Source organism: Heterocephalus glaber, unplaced genomic scaffold (genome assembly GCF_053883595.1).
Source record: "Heterocephalus glaber isolate CG9 unplaced genomic scaffold, H.glaber_assembly_v1.0 deba00001509, whole genome shotgun sequence".
Classification (NCBI taxonomy): Eukaryota; Metazoa; Chordata; class Mammalia; order Rodentia; family Bathyergidae; genus Heterocephalus; species Heterocephalus glaber.
Window position 1 is genome coordinate 44,568,305 of NW_028258325.1, and position 19,148 is coordinate 44,587,452.

Genomic DNA, 19,148 nt, shown 5'->3' on the forward strand with positions numbered 1-19,148 from the left:
AGCCGCCTTTACTCTGCTGCTCAAAAGTACACCAGTTCCTGGGTTCAGGATGGTGGCCTTCTAGATCCCTGAGCTGACCTGTTGTCTGGGCAGGCTTCTGGCTGGGGCCTGAGCACACTTGGCATGGTATATAGGCGTACCTCTAACTGGGGGCCCTATGTAGCTATTGTCTGGGAGGGCCTTTGGTTGGGAGCTGTGCACCCCAGTTTCTGTTGTCTGCACAGGCTTTGGCTAAGGTCTCCTCACACTTATCAATGGTATCAGGGCGAGCCTCTGGGAATATTGCTTGTTTGCCTATACAGCTCTTCTCCAGGCAGGTCTCTGGCTGTGTCCAGTGGTATGGGAGAGGCTGAAGCCCGTGTGCCAATGCAACCCCTTTCTGGGCAGGCCTTTGGCTTGGAGGGCGGTGTGCCTGAGCCTCTGGAGTTGTGTCGGAGCCTGGCTGGGATTCGCCTGCAGCTGTGCTGGTCTGGGCCACACAGCTGCTCCCCGGGTCTGCCCACACTTAGGGATGGAATAGCGGGCCTCTGGCATGACTGTATGCTCTTTCTTGTCTGAACATCTCTATAAGATAGCTCTTGTTATTATTCCCAGTTTACACATGGCAAGTAGAATTCAGTGGCAGAGAATGGCTAAGTTTGGGAGCTGGTGTTCAAATTGTCCACACACCACCCTCACGGTTCTGTACTCAGCCTTGGAGCAGTGGGAGCTGCCTCTCTAGGAGTAAGGGGGAGCACATTACCATCCCTGTCCTCATGATGCTTGTAGTTTAGCTTACTCATCTTCAAAGGGATAGGAAGCAACCCAATCTAAATTTATCTTTCTTTCACTTTAGAAATAATTTCAAGGACTTGAACTTGTTGAATACCCATTGATTATAATAGTTTCACAGAAATGTCAAATTAGAGCCTTCCTGCTGATGCAATTTATGTTTTTCCTAATTATATTCAAACTCTTGACACATGTATGAATAAAATTCTTGGTCTAGTTTCCTCTTCTAATTTTCTGTTTGTTTTTTTGGTATCTGAAATAAAGATTTGGAGTTAAAAATCTATATTGTCTTTACTCTGATGTTTTAGCTTCCCTATCAAAAGGGTGTTTATCCCTTATCATCCCTGCCCCTCTGGTCCCTTAAGAAGAGAGTAGGGCTTTTCTTTTTTTGTTAACAACTCCTAATTTCATCCATTCCAGTTCACACAGTCACTGCACCCATCGCAGGTACAGTAACTTCAAAATCCCATTGGCAGGAATCCTTTGACCGGGATCCCCTTAGAATCTTGGAGTTTGGACCGGAAGAAGCAGTCTTTCAGATTCCCACTCCCTGGGAGCAGAAACTGGTGATCCTGTGCCCTCTGGCTGCAAGGGTTGATGGCCACTTCCCTATTTGCTGGTGAAGGTGATAGTCCAGGTCAGAACTGTGCAGCAGTCACTGTGAAAGTCATTCCTAGCTGGATCCTTATGTCCACCTCCCTGTATCTACCACTCCTGGCTCAGATTCTCCCCTTTAAACAAATGTTCCCTCCATCTCATAGGCAGATCCCAAGGGTTCCAAGGATTAGAAGGAGTGGCATGAATCTCCTAGGCCCTTCAGCAGTCTGATATATGGTTGTTTCTCTTTTTTCCTGCAGCAAAACCAGAAATCCTGACTTATGACAGGCTCACGAATGGCATGCTCCAGTGTGTGGCAGCGGGATTCCCAGAGCCCACAATAGATTGGTATTTTTGTCCAGGAATGGAGCAGAGGTGAGATGATTATTTTTGGCACTGCTTAAAATGCAGAAGGGAAGGACTGTAATTCAGTTGAATTTGAAATGTGTTTTCAGATTTTTTTTTTATGAAAAAGCTTTGTTTTGATTATTTTTTTTAATCCATGTGGCTTTTTAAGAGAGGAATAATGACTATGTTTTTCCTGGTAGACATTAATTTTGTTTGCTGAAAATGATTACTGAATGACTTCTCTATTTTGGTGGTTATCTTTTTGGATTTATCATGCAATTTCTAGCCTGCAGGTAGATAAAGCAATTTTCTAGGACAGAGTAATTAGATTTCCATTCTATACACAGGAGGTAATGTGTGTGGGAAATGTGGCTGTAGTTATCATGAAAAAATTACCTCACAAGTTAATTGTCAAGTTACCAAAAAGTAATGATCACGCAATTACAATATACATATGGCATTTGTAAGCAGTGGGTTTTAAAAAGGTTTTCTCCTTGATTAGGTGCCCAGGCCCTGAACAGAGAACACCTGGCATTGTGCTGCTTCTTCCTCACAGTCCACATTTAAGCCTTAAATTGTCCTTTCACATTACCTTAAGATGAAAATGGGGTCAGCATTGCTGTTTTTATCCATCAAATGCTATTTAATGCTCTGGCTTTAAAAGTCCATTTTAACATCAGAACTGAATAGTCAGAATACTGGTAGAAGTTTTATTTTTCATGGAATAGTCCTTTTTATGCTAATATGTCAGAGGTTACATAGGATTATTGTTTGGGGAGGAGCTTTATGGAATGTTTTCTTTAGGGGAATAATATGGAGGGTCCAAGACCCCCGGAAAGTATATGGCTCCAGTGGAAGTAGCCCTAGTAGTTATAGTCTTACATTCAGCAAATATTTGTGGTGGGATGACTGGGAGTCAGACTGTGCTGGTCTAGTGAACAGTGCGTACCTGATCTCTACCTTTAGGAGACTATATTTTAGTGGGTGTGGAAGGGGTAGTCAGTGTAAAAATTACCATATACACTGTAGGTGTTACAAAGGGAATGGGAAGTGGCCAGGCATTGAATACAGTCAGAGTCTGGCCTTTGCCACTATTATTTCTTTTACCAGTGCTGAGAATTGAACCCAGGGCATATGTACTCAGGTGCATCCTCAGCCCTTTTTCAGTGTTTTCTTGGTAAAGTTTGAGAGAGGATCTCACTAAGTTGCTAAGTTGCCAAGGCTGAGCTTGAACTTGAGATCCTTCTGCCTCAGCCTCCCATAGTGTTAAGGTGATGGGCCTGCACCACCACACCTGGCTTTCCCCCCCTGAATCTTGGAGTAGATAGAATAGGCGTGTTTAAGTCAAGATTCAAACTCACGTTTAGCCCCAAAACTTCTCCCTCTTTCTTTTCCACAGGAATTTGCACCTTTTTCAGGACCACTGAAGTACTCAACTTCTGATGGCTGTAGAAGAATTATTACTAATTGTGAAACTTCAACTTTGTTATAAACATGCCAAATCCAAGGCGTTTTCACGTATTTGTTTGTTTCCCTTGAATAAGGCTACCTTGTTCTTTTCTGTCCCTAGATGTTCTAATTCTGTACAACCGGTGGACGTCCAGATTCAGAACTCCTCTGTGCCACCATTTGGAAAACTCCTGGTTCAGAGCTCTATAGATTCTAGCATGTTCAGGCACAACGGCACAGTTGAGTGTAAGGCTTCCAACGATGTGGGCAAGATTTCTGCCTATTTTAACTTTGCATTTAAAGGTAACAACAAAGGTATATTTCTTTTTACTCCAATTTAAGGGGATATTAGGCTTTGTCTACCATGCCAATCATGACTTTAAGTCCATTTCAATATTGGCCGTATCATTTCTGGTAATACTTACATCATGCCATACTGTCATCAAATTCACTAAATTTCATTCTGTACTAATTTGTTAATGAAGTTTATGCTTTTCCAGAGTACTTTTAACCATGTTTCTTTATATATATTTTTGTGTGTGTATATACCCACATGTATAATGTCTCTAAATGTTCATAATTGTCTCCATTAGAAAGAGGTTAGAAGTAAATAGCAGAATATGCTTACCTTATGCTCAAGCATAATTAAGACAATTTAAAATTTAAATTCAATTATACATTTGTATTACTCTCAGTGTGTCAATAAAGAGAGGAAAAAATAAATAAAATGAGGGCCAGGGATTTAGCTCAGTGGTGCTGCACTTGCCTTGCAAGCACAAGGTCTTGAGTTCAATCCCCAGTACCAAAAAAATCTAAAAAATAAAATGAATTAAGACTTTGCCAGACACTATATCAGAAAGTTAACCCTGACCTTGATATCATCATGCTAGCAAACAGTTTCTTTACAATGTGCTTCATGAGTTACTAGCTCTTTTAGCATAACTTAAGTGATCCTTGAGGAGAAATTGATGAATTGGTATAAAGTTAGAAGACAAACTTGGTACTTAAATTTTTAGGGTTCAGTTTTTTGTGGTCTTGTAATTTTCTTCTTTTTTTGAGTTGGCGAGAGTGGCAAAAAGCAGTATTTTCTCAACTTTTTAGTAATAAGGAGAAGAATCTTACACTGTTCTACATTATTCATCTTTCTAGACAGGGCCATGAAAAGGATACTTTAAAAGTGCTTTTCTTAGTTGTGAAAGACATTTAAGCTCAGTGTAGAAAATTTTGCAAACATAAGAAAGCATAAAGAAACTAAACTGTTCATAAAGGAAGATTAAAGTTGTCTAAGGATTTTGAAGTGGAAAGTCCATTCAGATCTTGTTTTGCATTGAAACAGCATAAAATTATTTGTATGCTATAGAAATTTAAATTTCTCAGTCATCTGGCTTGAGGTTGTATTTTGATTCCTTTGAATAGCAAGAGTAAATTGTAACCAAGTGTCTCCTGCATGAACTGTAAGATGTGAGGTGGGTCCATTTGAAATAGATGGTTGGACCAAAGACCCAATCTCACTAATAATTTGTGGTTCCCTCTTCTCTTCCATTTTAGAACAAACCCATCCCCACACCCTGTTCACCCCTTTGCTGATTGGTTTTGTGATCACAGCTGGTATGATGTGCATCATTGTGATGGTTCTCACCTACAAATATTTACAGGTAACCATCTATTTGTTTTCTCCCTTGAGCGCCATAATGGCCAAGGCATTAATCATTAAAAGGTGATATATCTTTCTTTTTCTCCCCCAGAAACCCATGTATGAAGTGCAGTGGAAGGTTGTTGAGGAGATAAATGGAAACAATTATGTTTACATAGACCCAACACAACTTCCTTATGATCACAAATGGGAGTTTCCCAGAAACAGGTTGAGTTTTGGTCAGTACAAAACAGGGACTTTCCATGTAGCCTTTTTGGGTGGATAGAACAGTGCTTTTAGGGAACTCTGGTGGCTTCCTTTATTCTGTTCCACTGAAACAAGAAATGTTTGCTGTGAAATTTCACAGATATTGATAGGTTTGGCAGAGGGAACACTGTAGGGAAATGTCTCTAGACACATTTGTCTTAAATTCCTTTGTGGATTTTGAAACTTCACATGTCACTGCCACCTCTGACCTTGCCATTCTTCTTCCTAAAGGAAAGACTTTGGGCGCTGGCGCCTTTGGTAAAGTTGTGGAAGCCACTGCTTATGGCTTAGTTAAATCAGATGCGGCCATGACTGTTGCTGTCAAGATGCTCAAGCGTAAGTGTCTGTAGGCTAGAGGATGTGCCTAATACCAGTTTGCCAAATTTGGTTTTTTGCTAAAATAAGCTGTTTCCAATTTTAGCAAGTGCCCACTTAACAGAACGAGAGGCCCTCATGTCCGAACTCAAGGTCTTGAGTTACCTCGGAAACCATATGAACATTGTGAATCTCCTGGGAGCATGCACTGTCGGAGGTAACGCTGTGTCCTAATGGCCTTTAATTATGTCAGGTTACCAAAAGGGGGATGTTTTAATATTATTTTGACAATGCTTTATTATAAACTCTTCACAAGATTTTTATCCAGAAATTTGTTCTCTGTCACTAGCTTTTGTTTTCCTCATTGTTCTTCAGAAGTACATTTTATCATTTCTGTGTTCTAGGAACCCTCAAAGTCTATTTATTTTGAAACGTATCATTGTTGTTGTAGACTATCACTGTCCCACCATGCAGTAGAACATGAGAACCACTTCCTTCCCTCTAAGTGTGTTTTGGTGCCCATTCCCACCCTCTCAGTACTCCACACCCTTTCCTAGCCTCTGGTGACCACCTATAGTCTGTTCTTTCCACTAATGAGTGAGAATATGATATTTGTCTTTTGTACCTGACTTATCCTGATTTGATCATTGCACATTATGTATATGTATTGCACATTGTAATACCCCATAAATATGTACAGGTATTATATGTCAATGAAAGAAGAAACATTTGGGAATTTATATTGAAAGTACAAATAAGTGGCCACATTGATGAATAATTACATGAGTTTTAAAGAAGAATGTGGATTTTACTTTTATCATCCTATAAAAACCAGCCAGGACATACACTAGTTACCGTCATATATGTTACATCAAAAGCATCATTCTCTTGAATGTCCCATCTCAACCAGCAGAATTTTCTTATCATTTTGTTTTGCTGGATCATGTTTAGATATTAAAGAGTTAATATTCATTTGCATACCATGATTTAAAATAGGCCCCTAAGTTGCCCAGTTCTCAAATATATGCCAAACGAAGCAAGCATTTCACTTCTGTAAAAATAAATTTCCAATTATGCAGTCTTAGTCAAGGCTCCATTGAGGATGTCTTTGTTTGCAGAAGGCATTTTTTTCTAAAGAAACAAAAATGTGTAAGATGAGCTGTTTGTGGAGATCTGGAGAGATCATGGGAAAGTTGACAGCTTTAGATAATGTCATAAAACCAGCCCTCACAAGTCCATAAGTGACACTTCACCACATCATGAATTGTTCATGAGATGGTTTCTACCCAAGGCAGTTAGTTGCCTGTTAGCTTCAGAACTAAGTTTTAAACATTCATAACACCAGAATTCTCTCCCACTAGTAGTGCTTAGAGCAGGGGTTGTTTCAGGACTTTTCCCATCTTCCAGTCAGGTTTCAGCTGGCTGATCCATGTGGCTGATTTTCCTACTCTGCTGCAGTCTCGGCTCTTCATTTCCATAATAGCATTCGTTATAATGGGTGGTGAAGCCCTGCCATAAACAGAAGTAAATCAAGGATTCACGTAGGAAGCTTGGTAATAGTAGAACCTTTGCAAGCCAGCACTTCTGCCTGGCTTAGCATTCATGTCCCTTAGAAATTCAGGCTGAGGCAGGATCACAAGTTTCAGTCTAGCTTGGGCAACTTGGTTGACTCAGCAAGACCCTGTCTTAAAAAAGGACTAAGGACATAATTCAGTGTGAGGTCGAAAGAAAAGAAAAGAAAGAGAGATTGATTAAGTAAAAAGGGACTTGCTTGTTAATTTTACTCTATATAATGCTGCTTTTTAAAGTGATGTTAATAGAATTGTATTGGGACAATCATTGAAGCTGAATGTTAATAGTCATGATCACCCCTGGGCATTTTTGTGGGAGACAGGATTATCTATAGTGTATAATTTCACCTCTTTTTAACCTTTTCTTATATTCTTGCAGGACCCACCCTGGTCATTACAGAATATTGTTGCTATGGTGATCTTTTGAATTTTTTGAGAAGGAAACGTGATTCATTTATTTGCTCAAAGCAGGAAGATCAGGCAGAAGCAGCACTTTATAAGAACCTTCTGCATTCAAAGGAGTCTTCCTGGTAAGACTGATTTGCATAAATAGTCAGCTGTTGACAGGCAGTTCATGGGGTCATAAGGGTTTGCAATCAAGGCTGATTCTTTAAAAAATGAACCAAGGTACTCTGAGGTGTGAAATAAGAATTATTACATTATTTAAATGTGATTAACTGTTTAGAAAGTTCAAATAGTATTCTTAAAGATTCAAAGCATGTTGAACTTAGATATTTGCTTTTTAAAAATATGTGTTTAGTTTTTTCCCCGAGCCTTAGTTCTGTGTAATCGAATGACTTCTGTACCTGTTTCTTTTATCATGGCTCCGTTCTTACATGTAGTTACATTTATACTGCTGAGCATGGTCCTGTATGAATCTTTTCCATTTTTTGAGGCAGGGTCATGCTATGTAGTTCAGGTTGGCCTTGAACTCACTATGTAGTCCAAGCTGGCCTTGAACTCGTGGTGCTCCTTCACCTTAGCCTTATGAGTGCTGGGATTGCAGCCGTGTGCCACCATGCCCAGCCCCTGTATACATATTTATAATGAGAATCTTCATAGGGAAGATGCTAAAGGCTGTCAAGTTGTTACAATAAAGTACTTTAAAACTTTTAGCCAAATAGCAAAGAGTGTTGTCCATATCTGTACATGTAAACTTCCGCCATCATGCTCTGAATTATTCCTCTACACCTGCCTCCCCTTTAGTTTATTATGCTATAGAGATTTAACTACTCCAGAACATTTGTTAAAAATTCTGAGCCTCATTTTCATCTCTTTCATCACTGATGCCATTCTAAAGTTGAATGATGTGTAAAGACCTTCAAGTTCCTTTATGAAGAATTAGTTTGGTTTATAACCAGAGTAGACAGACTCCTTCTCTGCCATACCTTGCCTGTTCTTTCTTTCTGAATGCTATTAGTATCTACCATTTAAGATTTCCTGGATTACCTGCTGTAGTGGAAATTGCAATCCTGCTCAGTCCCTCTTAAAATTTACTCTAGGAGCTAGGAATGTAGGCTCAGTGGTAAAGTACGTGCTCAGCATGTGAGAGGCCCAGGACAGAAATAAAAAAAGGAAGTAAGAATTTGAGTCTGTATCTTCTATATTTTGATATGGTAAAACTTTGTCGCTGATCACTAAACATCAGGCCCACAAGGAGACCTCAGTAAATGTTATTGATGGGCAATTACCTCTTAAAACCATTTTTCATACCTCTGGCTAAAATGTAAAATCCCAGGTGAAGCTTTATATTTTTATCTTTTTAGTCCTGTAAACTTTAGTAATTTAAAGTGATAAAATACTGTAAAAGCTACCTTTTGTTAGTTTTCAGGCCACACCATTCTGTATATGAAGACTTGAGCCCTGTTACATTATTTCCAAAACCTTGGCCCTCTATGCATTTTTTTTAACTTTCAAAAATAATGGCCTGGATTGTTCAGTCCTGTGTGGTGTTCTTTGTGCTTTGGGATCCCATATGGGTTTGGAGTCCCTAGCACACTCTGAAGGAGGTTGTTGTCATGGTGTTTCTATGCTAATCAGAAGCAGGAAGTACTAGAAATCTTGAAGAGTCTCCAGCCAAATGTTGCAGATTCAAGAGGTCCAGATGGTTCAGAAAATCATCCAAATTATTGGTGTTTATCTGAACCAAACTTTTTTTTTTAAACCTCCTTCCATCAGTCGCTACATGTTAATGATCTCTCCCTCAACATATCTTGGAAGCTCTTGTCCTTTTGTCTTGTCTCTGTGGAGGCTAATTTAGAGAGTTGGGAGTAACATGAAATAATGTCTTTGGCTCTCTGTTTCTCATTAAAAATCCACAGATCAAGAGATTGGGACTTTCTAACCTGAGTCCCCACAGAAAGAGGACATCTAGTTCCTGGGGATTGGACCCTCATATTGAATATTAAAAACTTATATTTTAAGAACGTGATTTATAAACTCATTTAGTGTAGCTTTGCTTCTCTCAAAATCAGCCCATTTTGTGACAGATTGGGCCCCTTAGCTGCCCCAACCCCCCATTCTCTAGTCAGTAATGACTTGATGGATACTACATCTCTCCCAGCAGTGACAGTACCAATGAGTACATGGACATGAAGCCTGGCGTTTCTTATGTTGTCCCAACCAAGGCAGACAAAAGGAGATCGGCAAGAATAGGTGGGTACCCATGGAGGAGTGACAGGACTTTATTTACAGAGGCTCTGTCATGCACTGTGGAATGTATGGTCATTCCCAGTAGGGTCCCTCTGTGGCAAACCCAGGGGTCAGTGCTCTTAGGGTTTCCGATTGGGTGTTTGGGGATGGAGCATATGTGTTTGTATATGAGCATCTTAATGTATGTTTGGGATTTTTAAGAATTAATTCACCATCTCTCTGCCCTAAGGAGCTTATGACCTAGTCCAGGAATGTCGATTATTGATATTAGGCTGCAACACCTTCTTTCCTCAACCCTGGGGAGGTGATTGGCTTGCAAGTTCACATCAGTCTTGGGTATTGTCATTACCACTGTGTTCTACTAATCTTTAAGGTTTCATTGCTTCCAAAATCCCTCTCTTCCTACCAGGCTCATACATAGAAAGAGATGTGACTCCCGCCATCATGGAGGATGACGAGTTGGCTCTGGACCTGGAAGACTTGCTGAGCTTTTCTTACCAGGTGGCAAAGGGCATGGCTTTCCTTGCCTCGAAGAATGTAAGTGAGAGTGCCTCTCAGGAGAGCCCCCCCTTTTAAATAAAGAACAGCATTTTAGAGCCCTAGTTAGAATGCAGAGTGTCATTTTGAAGTGTGGTAACCAAAAGCAGAGGAAATTTAGTTTCTTCATGTTCCAACTGCTGTCTCTTTGGAATTCCTGTTCTAATTTATAAGCTTTAAAGTGCAAACCTGTCTAAATGAGCTTTCCATGAATATTCTTTTATATGCAGTGAATTCATTTACAACTTTTGGCTTTAGGATATCTGATATGCTTCTAGAAAAATAGATAATCATTTTATCAGCAAAAACAGGCATGTACCTCATAGTAGCTATGCCTGGTGAAGCATCCAGTTGGGTTTTATTGATGTTAGACCCTAAATATTACATGTATGGCTTATGAAATATCAGGAAGTGGGGGTCATGGAGAATAATAAGGGAGAAAGGATGGGAATATGAAGAAAATGATGAAACCAAAATAAGGAATATGGATTCTGGAAGGATGAGAGGAATTCTCTAGAACTAACTGAATTCAGTAGACTAACTGAAGTGAATGAGGTCACACTTCCACCCTTAAGGTGGTGACATTTCCAAACAATTACCAAACCAAAACAGAATATAGGATGGCTGAAATAAAGACCATTTTCCTGTGTCCTTGGGAGATGTCAGATTGAAGTTGTGAAGACATTTTAGGAACTCTCTGAAAGAACACTCAAAGAGATGCATGCAAAATAAATTTTCATTGGAAAAAACCCCAATTTGACTATTTATATTTTCCTATGAATGAAAGCATTGTTGAGGAAGGTGGGCATCATTTATTAGAATTGATTTTGAAAGCGATTATAGTAATTAGGGCCCTGATGATGTGAAACACAAAATGTGAATGTCATTCAAGGCCCAATTTTGATTTTTATTTTTGGTGTTCTGAGTACTTTAAACGTAAGACAAAAGTTTTGGGTTTTTTATCATATAAGCAGCATTTTCAGAATTAAAAATACTTTTCATTCGTTGAAAGTAAAAATGAATTTAAATGGTTTTCTTTTCTCCCTCTACCTAATAGTGTATTCACAGAGACTTGGCAGCCAGAAATATCCTCCTTACTCATGGTCGAATCACAAAGATTTGTGATTTTGGTCTAGCCAGAGATATCAAGAATGATTCTAATTATGTGGTGAAAGGAAATGTGAGTACCCATTCTCTGTTTGACAGTTCTGCAAAGGATTTTTAGTCTCAACTTTTGATAAAAGTTGTTTTCAATGATTTTCATAATGCAAATCCTCCCTTGAAATATCATACATTTTTAGCAATCAAATTAAGTGTACTTCAGCAAATTTGCATGGAATGCTGAACATTACTACTACTAGCATTTGATAATGTAGAATTCCTAATTCTAATTGTGTAATTATGGGGCATGTGAAGGAAACAGAAATAGCCTGAATTTTCATTATGGCCTGAGAATAGCAATGAACTTGATTCTGCTGAAGTGTAATAAATGTAGACCTGAAGGTCACAGCAGGAGGATTTTTTGGAGATTGACATACTATGTGGAAGTGATTAAAATCTAAGGATCAAGTTTGAAATTAGCTCTGTAGAATGTTGGATCTAATAATCAATAGAGGCTTTTAAGTAGATTCATGAGTAGTAATTGGTTTGTAGAACATAGTGAATTTTTTTAAATGCTTTATTTCATTGCCAATTTTCACTGTATCCTCAAAACAAACTCATATCTTAGAATGCAGTGTCTTTCCATTTTAATAGGTAGAGAGACTAAGGCACAGTATATTTTAGTGATTTTTATCTGCGATGAGAGTAGTTAGTAGAGGCTAAAAGCAGAGTTCATGAGTTTTTTATTTTATTTTATTTTTTATTTTTTGTTACTGGGGATTGAACTTGGATCCTTGCGCTTGTGAGGCAGGCACCGAAACCACTGAGCTAAATCCCCGGCCCGAGTTCATGGTTTTTAGAGCAGTATCTCGTTGGTTGGTATGGAAAACTGTTAACTTCTGTGTGCATATATTCCTCTGTGCCTGTTTTCTCAGGCCCATTTGAACAGTCCAGATTTATTCCTGGAGGACATTTTGGTCCCTTATGAAAGTGTAATATTTTCTCCATAACTGTGGCATCTCTGTTGGTAGACTCTGCTCCATTTGGTTCTGTATAAGTACTGCTGTTTTTATCTCTTGACCTGAGCATGCATTTCTGAAAAGGCTCGTCCAGGCCAGGTATTACCATTAGGAGAACTGGTAAAACCAGCTTCTTTTCATTCTGGTACCATAGTGAAAGGAAGAAGGAAAACTGGTGCGTTATTCCAGCCTCTAAATATTGACAAAGAGCAAGAGAAGGAGCTAGTGACCTCTGGGCTTAGTCTTGTTGAGTTAAAATCTAACTTTATCATTTAGTGGCTGTGTGATATTTGGCAAGAATTAATCCAACACTTTTATACCTTGCTTTCTTTTTCTCCTCTTGGGAATAATGCTGGCAACTGCCTCATAAAGCTGTTGTAAAGTTTAGTTATTCTGTATCAAGACCTTCAAATGATACTGGCCATATTATTTTTATCTTTCATGGTTGCCTTGTTTGAATCTAAATAATCACAACAGTGGTTACACCACAGCATCTTATTAACTTGCTCCTGTAATTGACAATGGTGAAGGCCCCACCAGACCTTTACATTGTGGACTTAGCTTAGTTCACTTGAACTAACCAATCACAGATGTCACTCTCACCAGGTTACTGGGTAGAGAATTTAAGAAATAAGTGAAGAACAAGGAAAGGAGCACAACTTGTTACTGTCCCAAATTTAGGTCAATCATTCAAGATCTTTTTTTTTCTGAGGGTCTTTGGACCCAACTTATTTTTTTTTCCCATTAAGTTTATTGGTACATTTTAGGTATAAAATACAGTTATATTCATCATTAGGATCTTGTACCATTACATGAGTATCTTGGTTCTTATTTTTTTCCCCTTCCCCTGCCCTCCCTTCACCCCCTCCGCCCTTCCTTATTTGCAAAGACTTTGTTTCCATTTTTTTCCTTTTCTCATATTTTTTCTTTTCCCTTCTTTCCTTTCCCCTACCCCTCCCACTTCCCCTGCTCCTTTAGACCTTTTCTTCCTATTACACAATATCAATTATACAGTTTTAAAATTATAATATCAAGATCTAGGAGACATTACCACAGATTTTACAGAATTTTAAAGGATATAGAAAGCATATTACAAAAATCTTTGTTTAAAAATAAATTTGATGACTTCTAAGAAGTACCTTGGAAGACAAATTAATGAAACTAACTCTGGAGGAAATATAAAATTTGAATAGCACCTTTTAAAGAAAGTATATTCCTAGCTTGAAAACCTACCTATATGACAACAGCAGGCTCATATACATTTTAACTGATAAATTATATCAAACATTTAAAGCAGAAAAAAGAAGGAACACTTCTCCCCTCATTTTAGGGAATCAACATTGTGCTAATACTAAAACTGGATCAAGATAATAGAAGAAAAAAGTATGAACATAGAAATTTGTTTAACAAAACAAACTATTAGAAGTCAGATCCGGCAGTATGGAGAAAGTGGTTTGATTATAGGGATGGCAGTGTTGGTTCAGCATTGGAAGATCCACCCCCAAAAGTCATCATTTTAACAGAAGAAAGGAAAAAGCCATATGATCCTGTCACTAGTTGGAGAAAAAGTATCGGACTGAATTCTACAGCTGTTCATGGTAAAAGCTATCAGGAGACTAGAAGTAGAACAGAACCTTCTCAACAGATCAAAGACATGTACTCCATATTTCCAGCAAAAATGCCTTATATGAATGGAGAAGATACAATGCTTTCTCCCTAAGGTGGGGAACAAGGGCAGATATGCTTACTCTATCTGTCCATTAAACTTTGAAACACAGGCCTAAACCAAAATAGTCTGGCAATAAAATGACACAATTACAATAGGCTAGGCAAGGTAGAAGCAAAATCTTTATATGTAGATGAAATGATCATCTACAGAGAAAATACTAAGAAATCTCTAGGATCCCCTAGAACTTGTATTTGAATTTAGCAGGATTAGAAAACACAAGGTATATATAAAAGTTCAGGTCTGTGTATACTTGCTATAAATGAAGAATTGGATATTGAAATTTAAAAGTTATTTAGGAGTACAAAGGACCTAGAAAAAGAAAAAGAAAAAGAAAAAAAACTGTTGGAAGACATTTAGTACCTAATTTTAAGACTTCCTCTAAAGCTATGGTAATCAAGGCAGTGTTGGTGTAAGGAAAGACATATAGATCATTTGAATAAAACAGAGAATCTAGAAATAGAACTACACATATATAGTCCACTGAGTTTTGAAAGATTATTTAACATTAACATTTTATAAAATATAAACTCAATTCAAGAGCCGAGGAAAAGATAGTGTTTTCAGCAAATGGCGCTAGAACACCTGGTATCCGTATATAAAAAATTAACTTCAACCCTTTATTTCCCTACATAAAAATAACTTGAAAGGATCTGTGAACCTAAATATGAAAACCTAAAACTATAAAACTTTAAGAAGAAATTATAAGGGAAAATGTTCATGAATTTAGGGTAGGCAAGAACTTCCTAGGATACAAAAAACATGTATAAAAGAAAAAAAATTGATAAATGAGATTCCATCAAAATTTAGAACTTTGACATCGTTAAACTGAAAAGTCCTTAAACAGACCATATTTACAATGCATATAATCTATGACCAGAATATATAAAGAACTCTTACAGCTCATCAATAGACAACCCAATTAAAAAGTAGACATAAGATGATAAATAGCCAGTACAGCACAAGGAAAGGTGTACAACACTAGAACCAGAAAAATACTGATCAGTACAATAACAAGACTGAATTCTACACTCATTAGGGAGATGAAGTTAAAAGCTTTAAAAGAACAAATGTCAGCTTAGGTGTGAACCAGTTAGAACTTTCTAATACTGCTAATGTGAATCATGCAAGATCTTTTTGTTGGGTCAGGTCTCTGAAAGTTCTTTCATTTCACATGAGGTCTTGGTTATTTTTAGGCTATGGGCCCTTTCTCAGTCTAGGAATGCTGACAGATCCCTTGTCTGAATACTATGTAAAATACGTATTTTTTTTTTTTGAGATTGAGTCTCCCCATGGAACTCAGGCTGCCTCAAACTTGTGATTTTCCTACTTCATCTTCCCAAGTGCTGGCATTAGAGGTATCCACCACCATTATAGGATTCCCAAGAAGAGCAGTTATGTTGGATCAGTTCTCAAATTTTAAAAAGTAAATTTGATACATCAATATATATGGTTCTTTATTACACAGAGCAACATATTCTAAAAACTACTGTAATTTCAAAGTAGTGATGAATATAAATGTTGTTTTGAGATACCTGTAAACACTAATAGGGTATGAAAATATCTGTGATTATTACTGTAGTAGACAAAGTCACAGGTACTGCTAATAGTACTGTGATTTATTATCTTCATTTGTAGTTTTTAAAAAAGCCAGACTTCACTTAGAAGTTACTAAAAATAAAGACATTTTTTACCTTCCAGGTGTACATACAGGCTCCTGAGTTTAAGCCACACATAGTTCTCAGGTTAACAGCCCTGTTTTGAACTTTAGCACAGAATCCTGGGAGAGAGGTTGGAAAGTGTTTACTTTTTTAGCCTACTAAAATAACTTTAAGGTTAGAAAAATCTGTCTTCCCAGTTTTTAATCCTGAATGGATTATGAGGATTGATTTGGTTTTTTATAGTAGATTAATATCTGGAAATTCAGACTGTTTCTAAGCGGAATAGTCATGGGCTTGACCTTAGTGGAGGAGTTGAAAATGTGAAGTCCAGCAATTGGATGTATGTCCTGAATCTGCCACCCACCACTGCCAACAGACATCATTACTACTTACTGAGTTCTTGGTGTGCTGACTGATTTTTCAGATATTAGTCGGGCAGTGTGCTAAGCATTTTACCCACATCATCTCATTTATGCCATAAAACAACTCATGGAATTGGAAGTGTTATTTTTGTTTTACAGAAGATTCTGAGGCTTACTTACCAAGATTTAGGTTATATTTCCATTGTACTAGTGAGGGACAGTTTAGATTGCATATCACTGAAAACCTAAAATACAAGAAGACTAGAGATTGAAGGCCAGGCTTGGTATAGAAGTTCCATGAAGTGCCGAGGACCAGTTCCTTATGCCTTTCCATATTTTGCCATTCCTGGGTGTAATCCTTGTCTTCATGGATTGACCATGTGGTCAGAATGACCACAGATAGCCAGCCAGCCATTACATGCATAAGGCCGGGTGAAGGAAAGTACGCTACAAAAAAAAGACAGCAGAGGATACATGCCTTTTGTATATTAAGGAGGTTTTCCTAGGGTCCCCACTGAGCGGCCCAGTCACTAGCTGCAGATCAGGCTGGAAAATGTAGTCTTAATTGTGGGAGGCCATTTTTCTGTTACTAAGGATGGTGAGGAATACATTCAGTGGCAACTAATAACAAATCTCTGCATCACTCAAGGCCAATTTTTGAGGCCAGAGTAGAGCCCAGGCCTGTCTGTGTCTGAATTCTGTCCTCTTAATCACCATGTTATGCTAATGTCTCCATGTTTATTTATTTATACATTTGGTTGGGTTTTTTTGTTTTGTTTTTTTGGAAACAGGGTCTTGCTTTGTAATGCAGGCTGGCTTTGAACTCAACTATGTATCCCAGGTTGACCTTGAACTCACATTGATCCTCCTGCCTCTGCCTCCTGAATGCTGAGATTACATGCATGTGTTACCATGCCCAGCTATGTCCCCATGTTTAAAATAACGTAATATAATCATGAACCATCCATTTCAGAGGCTGTGGGAGTCTTCTAACGTCTTGTAGATAAAGATCTTGTGAGATGGTCCTCAGTTCTCACCCTCAACCTGGCAATAGGAACAACACCTGTAGGGGTATTTCTGGTTCACTTTTTTTTTTTTTTTTTTTGGTACCGGGGATCGAACTCGGGTCCTTGCGCTTGCGAGGCAGGCGGTGGAACCACTGAGCTAAATCCCTGGCCCTGGTTCACTTTTTAAAGCTTCTTCTTTAATAGGGCTGAACCTGTGTGCTTCCCTCCTAGGCCCGACTGCCTGTGAAGTGGATGGCACCAGAAAGCATTTTCAACTGCGTGTATACATTTGAAAGTGATGTCTGGTCCTATGGGATTTTTCTATGGGAGCTCTTCTCTTTAGGTAAAATGATCCTTTCTAAAAACACGTTCGTTAGACTCAGAATATCTTCTTGGGGTTTTATTGGTGTCCTGCTTGCTTGTAATTTCTGATTGTGATTTGCCAATGGTCTGTGTCACAGGAAGCAGCCCCTACCCTGGAATGCCGGTTGACTCCAAGTTCTACAAGATGATCAAGGAAGGGTTCCGAATGCTCAGCCCCGAGCATGCACCTGCTGAAATGTAAGGCCCAAGGAGAATATTTTTCTTCAGATAACATTTCCCCTTTTAGTTTTCTTTTTAAAGACAGAAATCCAGATGTTGAGGGTTTTCACTTGTGCAGTTTGAAATGTCACTTAGTTCTTTTTGTGACACCCTGATCAAATGTCATTGCTATAGTTTTCAAAATCTCTTGTTGCCAAGAATACAGAAAGTCTTGACAATATCTTACACAGTGTTTTATTTTATGCATGTGCCGCTTCATGTGGCCAGGTCCACAGCCCTGGAACTGTTAGGAAGTTGTTGCAGAATAGGCACTGGAAGACAGGTGACAGGTCAAGGGCATCTAGGAGTGACAGTTAATGGCTCTCCTTTTGCAGTTATGACATAATGAAGACTTGTTGGGATGCTGATCCTCTAAAAAGGCCAACATTCAAGCAGATCGTTCAGCTCATTGAGAAACAGATTTCAGATAGCACCAATCACGTGAGTACCTGGCCAGGCCCAGAACCCCCTCCTCCCTTTTCCAGGTATGTGCTCCTCAGGATTTAGGGCTGAGGATTTGTCTCCCCACTTCTCTCCTTGGCTTGGGCTGTAAAGTGAGCTTCAGGAGAGGTGACTGAAAAACGATTCTTTATGCTCAACCCTCGTGTTCTGAGCCAGAGAAGGCTGCAGTATGGGGAGGGGAAAGGGTGGAGGATTTTGTGCTTAGAAGTGTGCAAATGCAAGTTCCATGAGGACTTGCCATGCTTCCTCCTCCCCCCTGAGTGCAGATCATGGGGTTGGTGTGCTCTTCCCTCACTGGTCAGGGCCATTCATCCTTGGGATGGCTGATGTGCCGTGAACCAGAATGAAAGGCAGCTTGTTACTGCGGTGAAGTCAGCCTCCTGCTCACACAGGCGTAGCCAGCACATGGCGATAGCTGTCATGTCCACAAGCCACAGAGAAGCAGGAGTTGTTTGAAGTTGAGAGATCCCTCCCAGTGGTTTGGGGAGTGAGGGATGAAAGCTCAAATCCGTTATTTCCTCCCCTACTTTAAAGGAAGAATTAACGATCCTTACTTTGATTGAGATTTTTTTTAAGCTGCTTTTTTTTGTTTCCCGGGCTGTGTGCTTGGAGCTCTCTTATCTAATGGCACACTGCTATTCTGTACTTTCAGGTCACAGCTTGCTCTGCAGGGTGTCAAGGCATATTTCAGACGAAGCAGTATTTTCCACCCAAGTGCTTTGATTCCTGACTAAAGACCCCTGGAAGAGCCATGAGTTTCTCAGCAAATTACACCAGCAGTTGGGGTGCAGTTGGCCATAGGGATTTGTAAAAACTTTCTAATGGGTTAGATAGTGCTTGTTCCCAAATGGATCCCATCATAAGAGTGAGACTTACAGATGTTTTTGTCCCACTTCTTGTGAAAAGTGATTTTCTTGGGGAGAATGAAGAGTGAACCAAGCTTGTATTTGTTTTTATCATTATGATGTAGGTTTTAGCTGCCAAGATCTTGTAAACGACTTCTCTTCACAAGTCCTTGTCTGTTCCTTGCCATTCTGAAGCTCTGCTACTGTGTTCACTGTAGGGACTGCAGTATTAATTTTGGCCTT

At 38.9% G+C, this 19,148-nt stretch overlaps 1 protein-coding gene across 5 annotated transcripts in view; it reads left to right on the forward strand.

The window, feature by feature from the left end:
* Nucleotides 1-19,148, forward strand: part of Kit (KIT proto-oncogene, receptor tyrosine kinase) — an 89,467-nt gene that overhangs the window by 68,207 nt on the left and 2,112 nt on the right. Inside the window, exons 8-21 of one of the 5 annotated variants that reach the window (XM_087187671.1) lie at nt 1,629-1,743; nt 3,287-3,480; nt 4,714-4,820; nt 4,911-5,037; nt 5,297-5,401; nt 5,487-5,597; nt 7,331-7,481; nt 9,515-9,606; nt 10,013-10,140; nt 11,198-11,320; nt 17,248-17,359; nt 17,478-17,577; nt 17,934-18,039; nt 18,713-18,914. In XM_087187671.1, the coding sequence (XP_087043797.1) occupies nt 1,629-1,743; nt 3,287-3,480; nt 4,714-4,820; nt 4,911-5,037; nt 5,297-5,401; nt 5,487-5,597; nt 7,331-7,481; nt 9,515-9,606; nt 10,013-10,140; nt 11,198-11,320; nt 17,248-17,359; nt 17,478-17,577; nt 17,934-18,039; nt 18,713-18,790 (1,649 nt within the window). In that variant the 3' untranslated portion in view covers nt 18,791-18,914. Of the gene's footprint in view, nt 1-1,628; nt 1,744-3,286; nt 3,481-4,713; nt 4,821-4,910; nt 5,038-5,296; nt 5,402-5,486; nt 5,598-7,330; nt 7,482-9,514; nt 9,607-10,012; nt 10,141-11,197; nt 11,321-17,247; nt 17,360-17,477; nt 17,578-17,933; nt 18,040-18,712; nt 18,915-19,148 lie in introns of those variants that run through there. The other 4 variants (XM_087187667.1, XM_087187668.1, XM_087187669.1 and 1 more) reach the window with 4 other exon arrangements.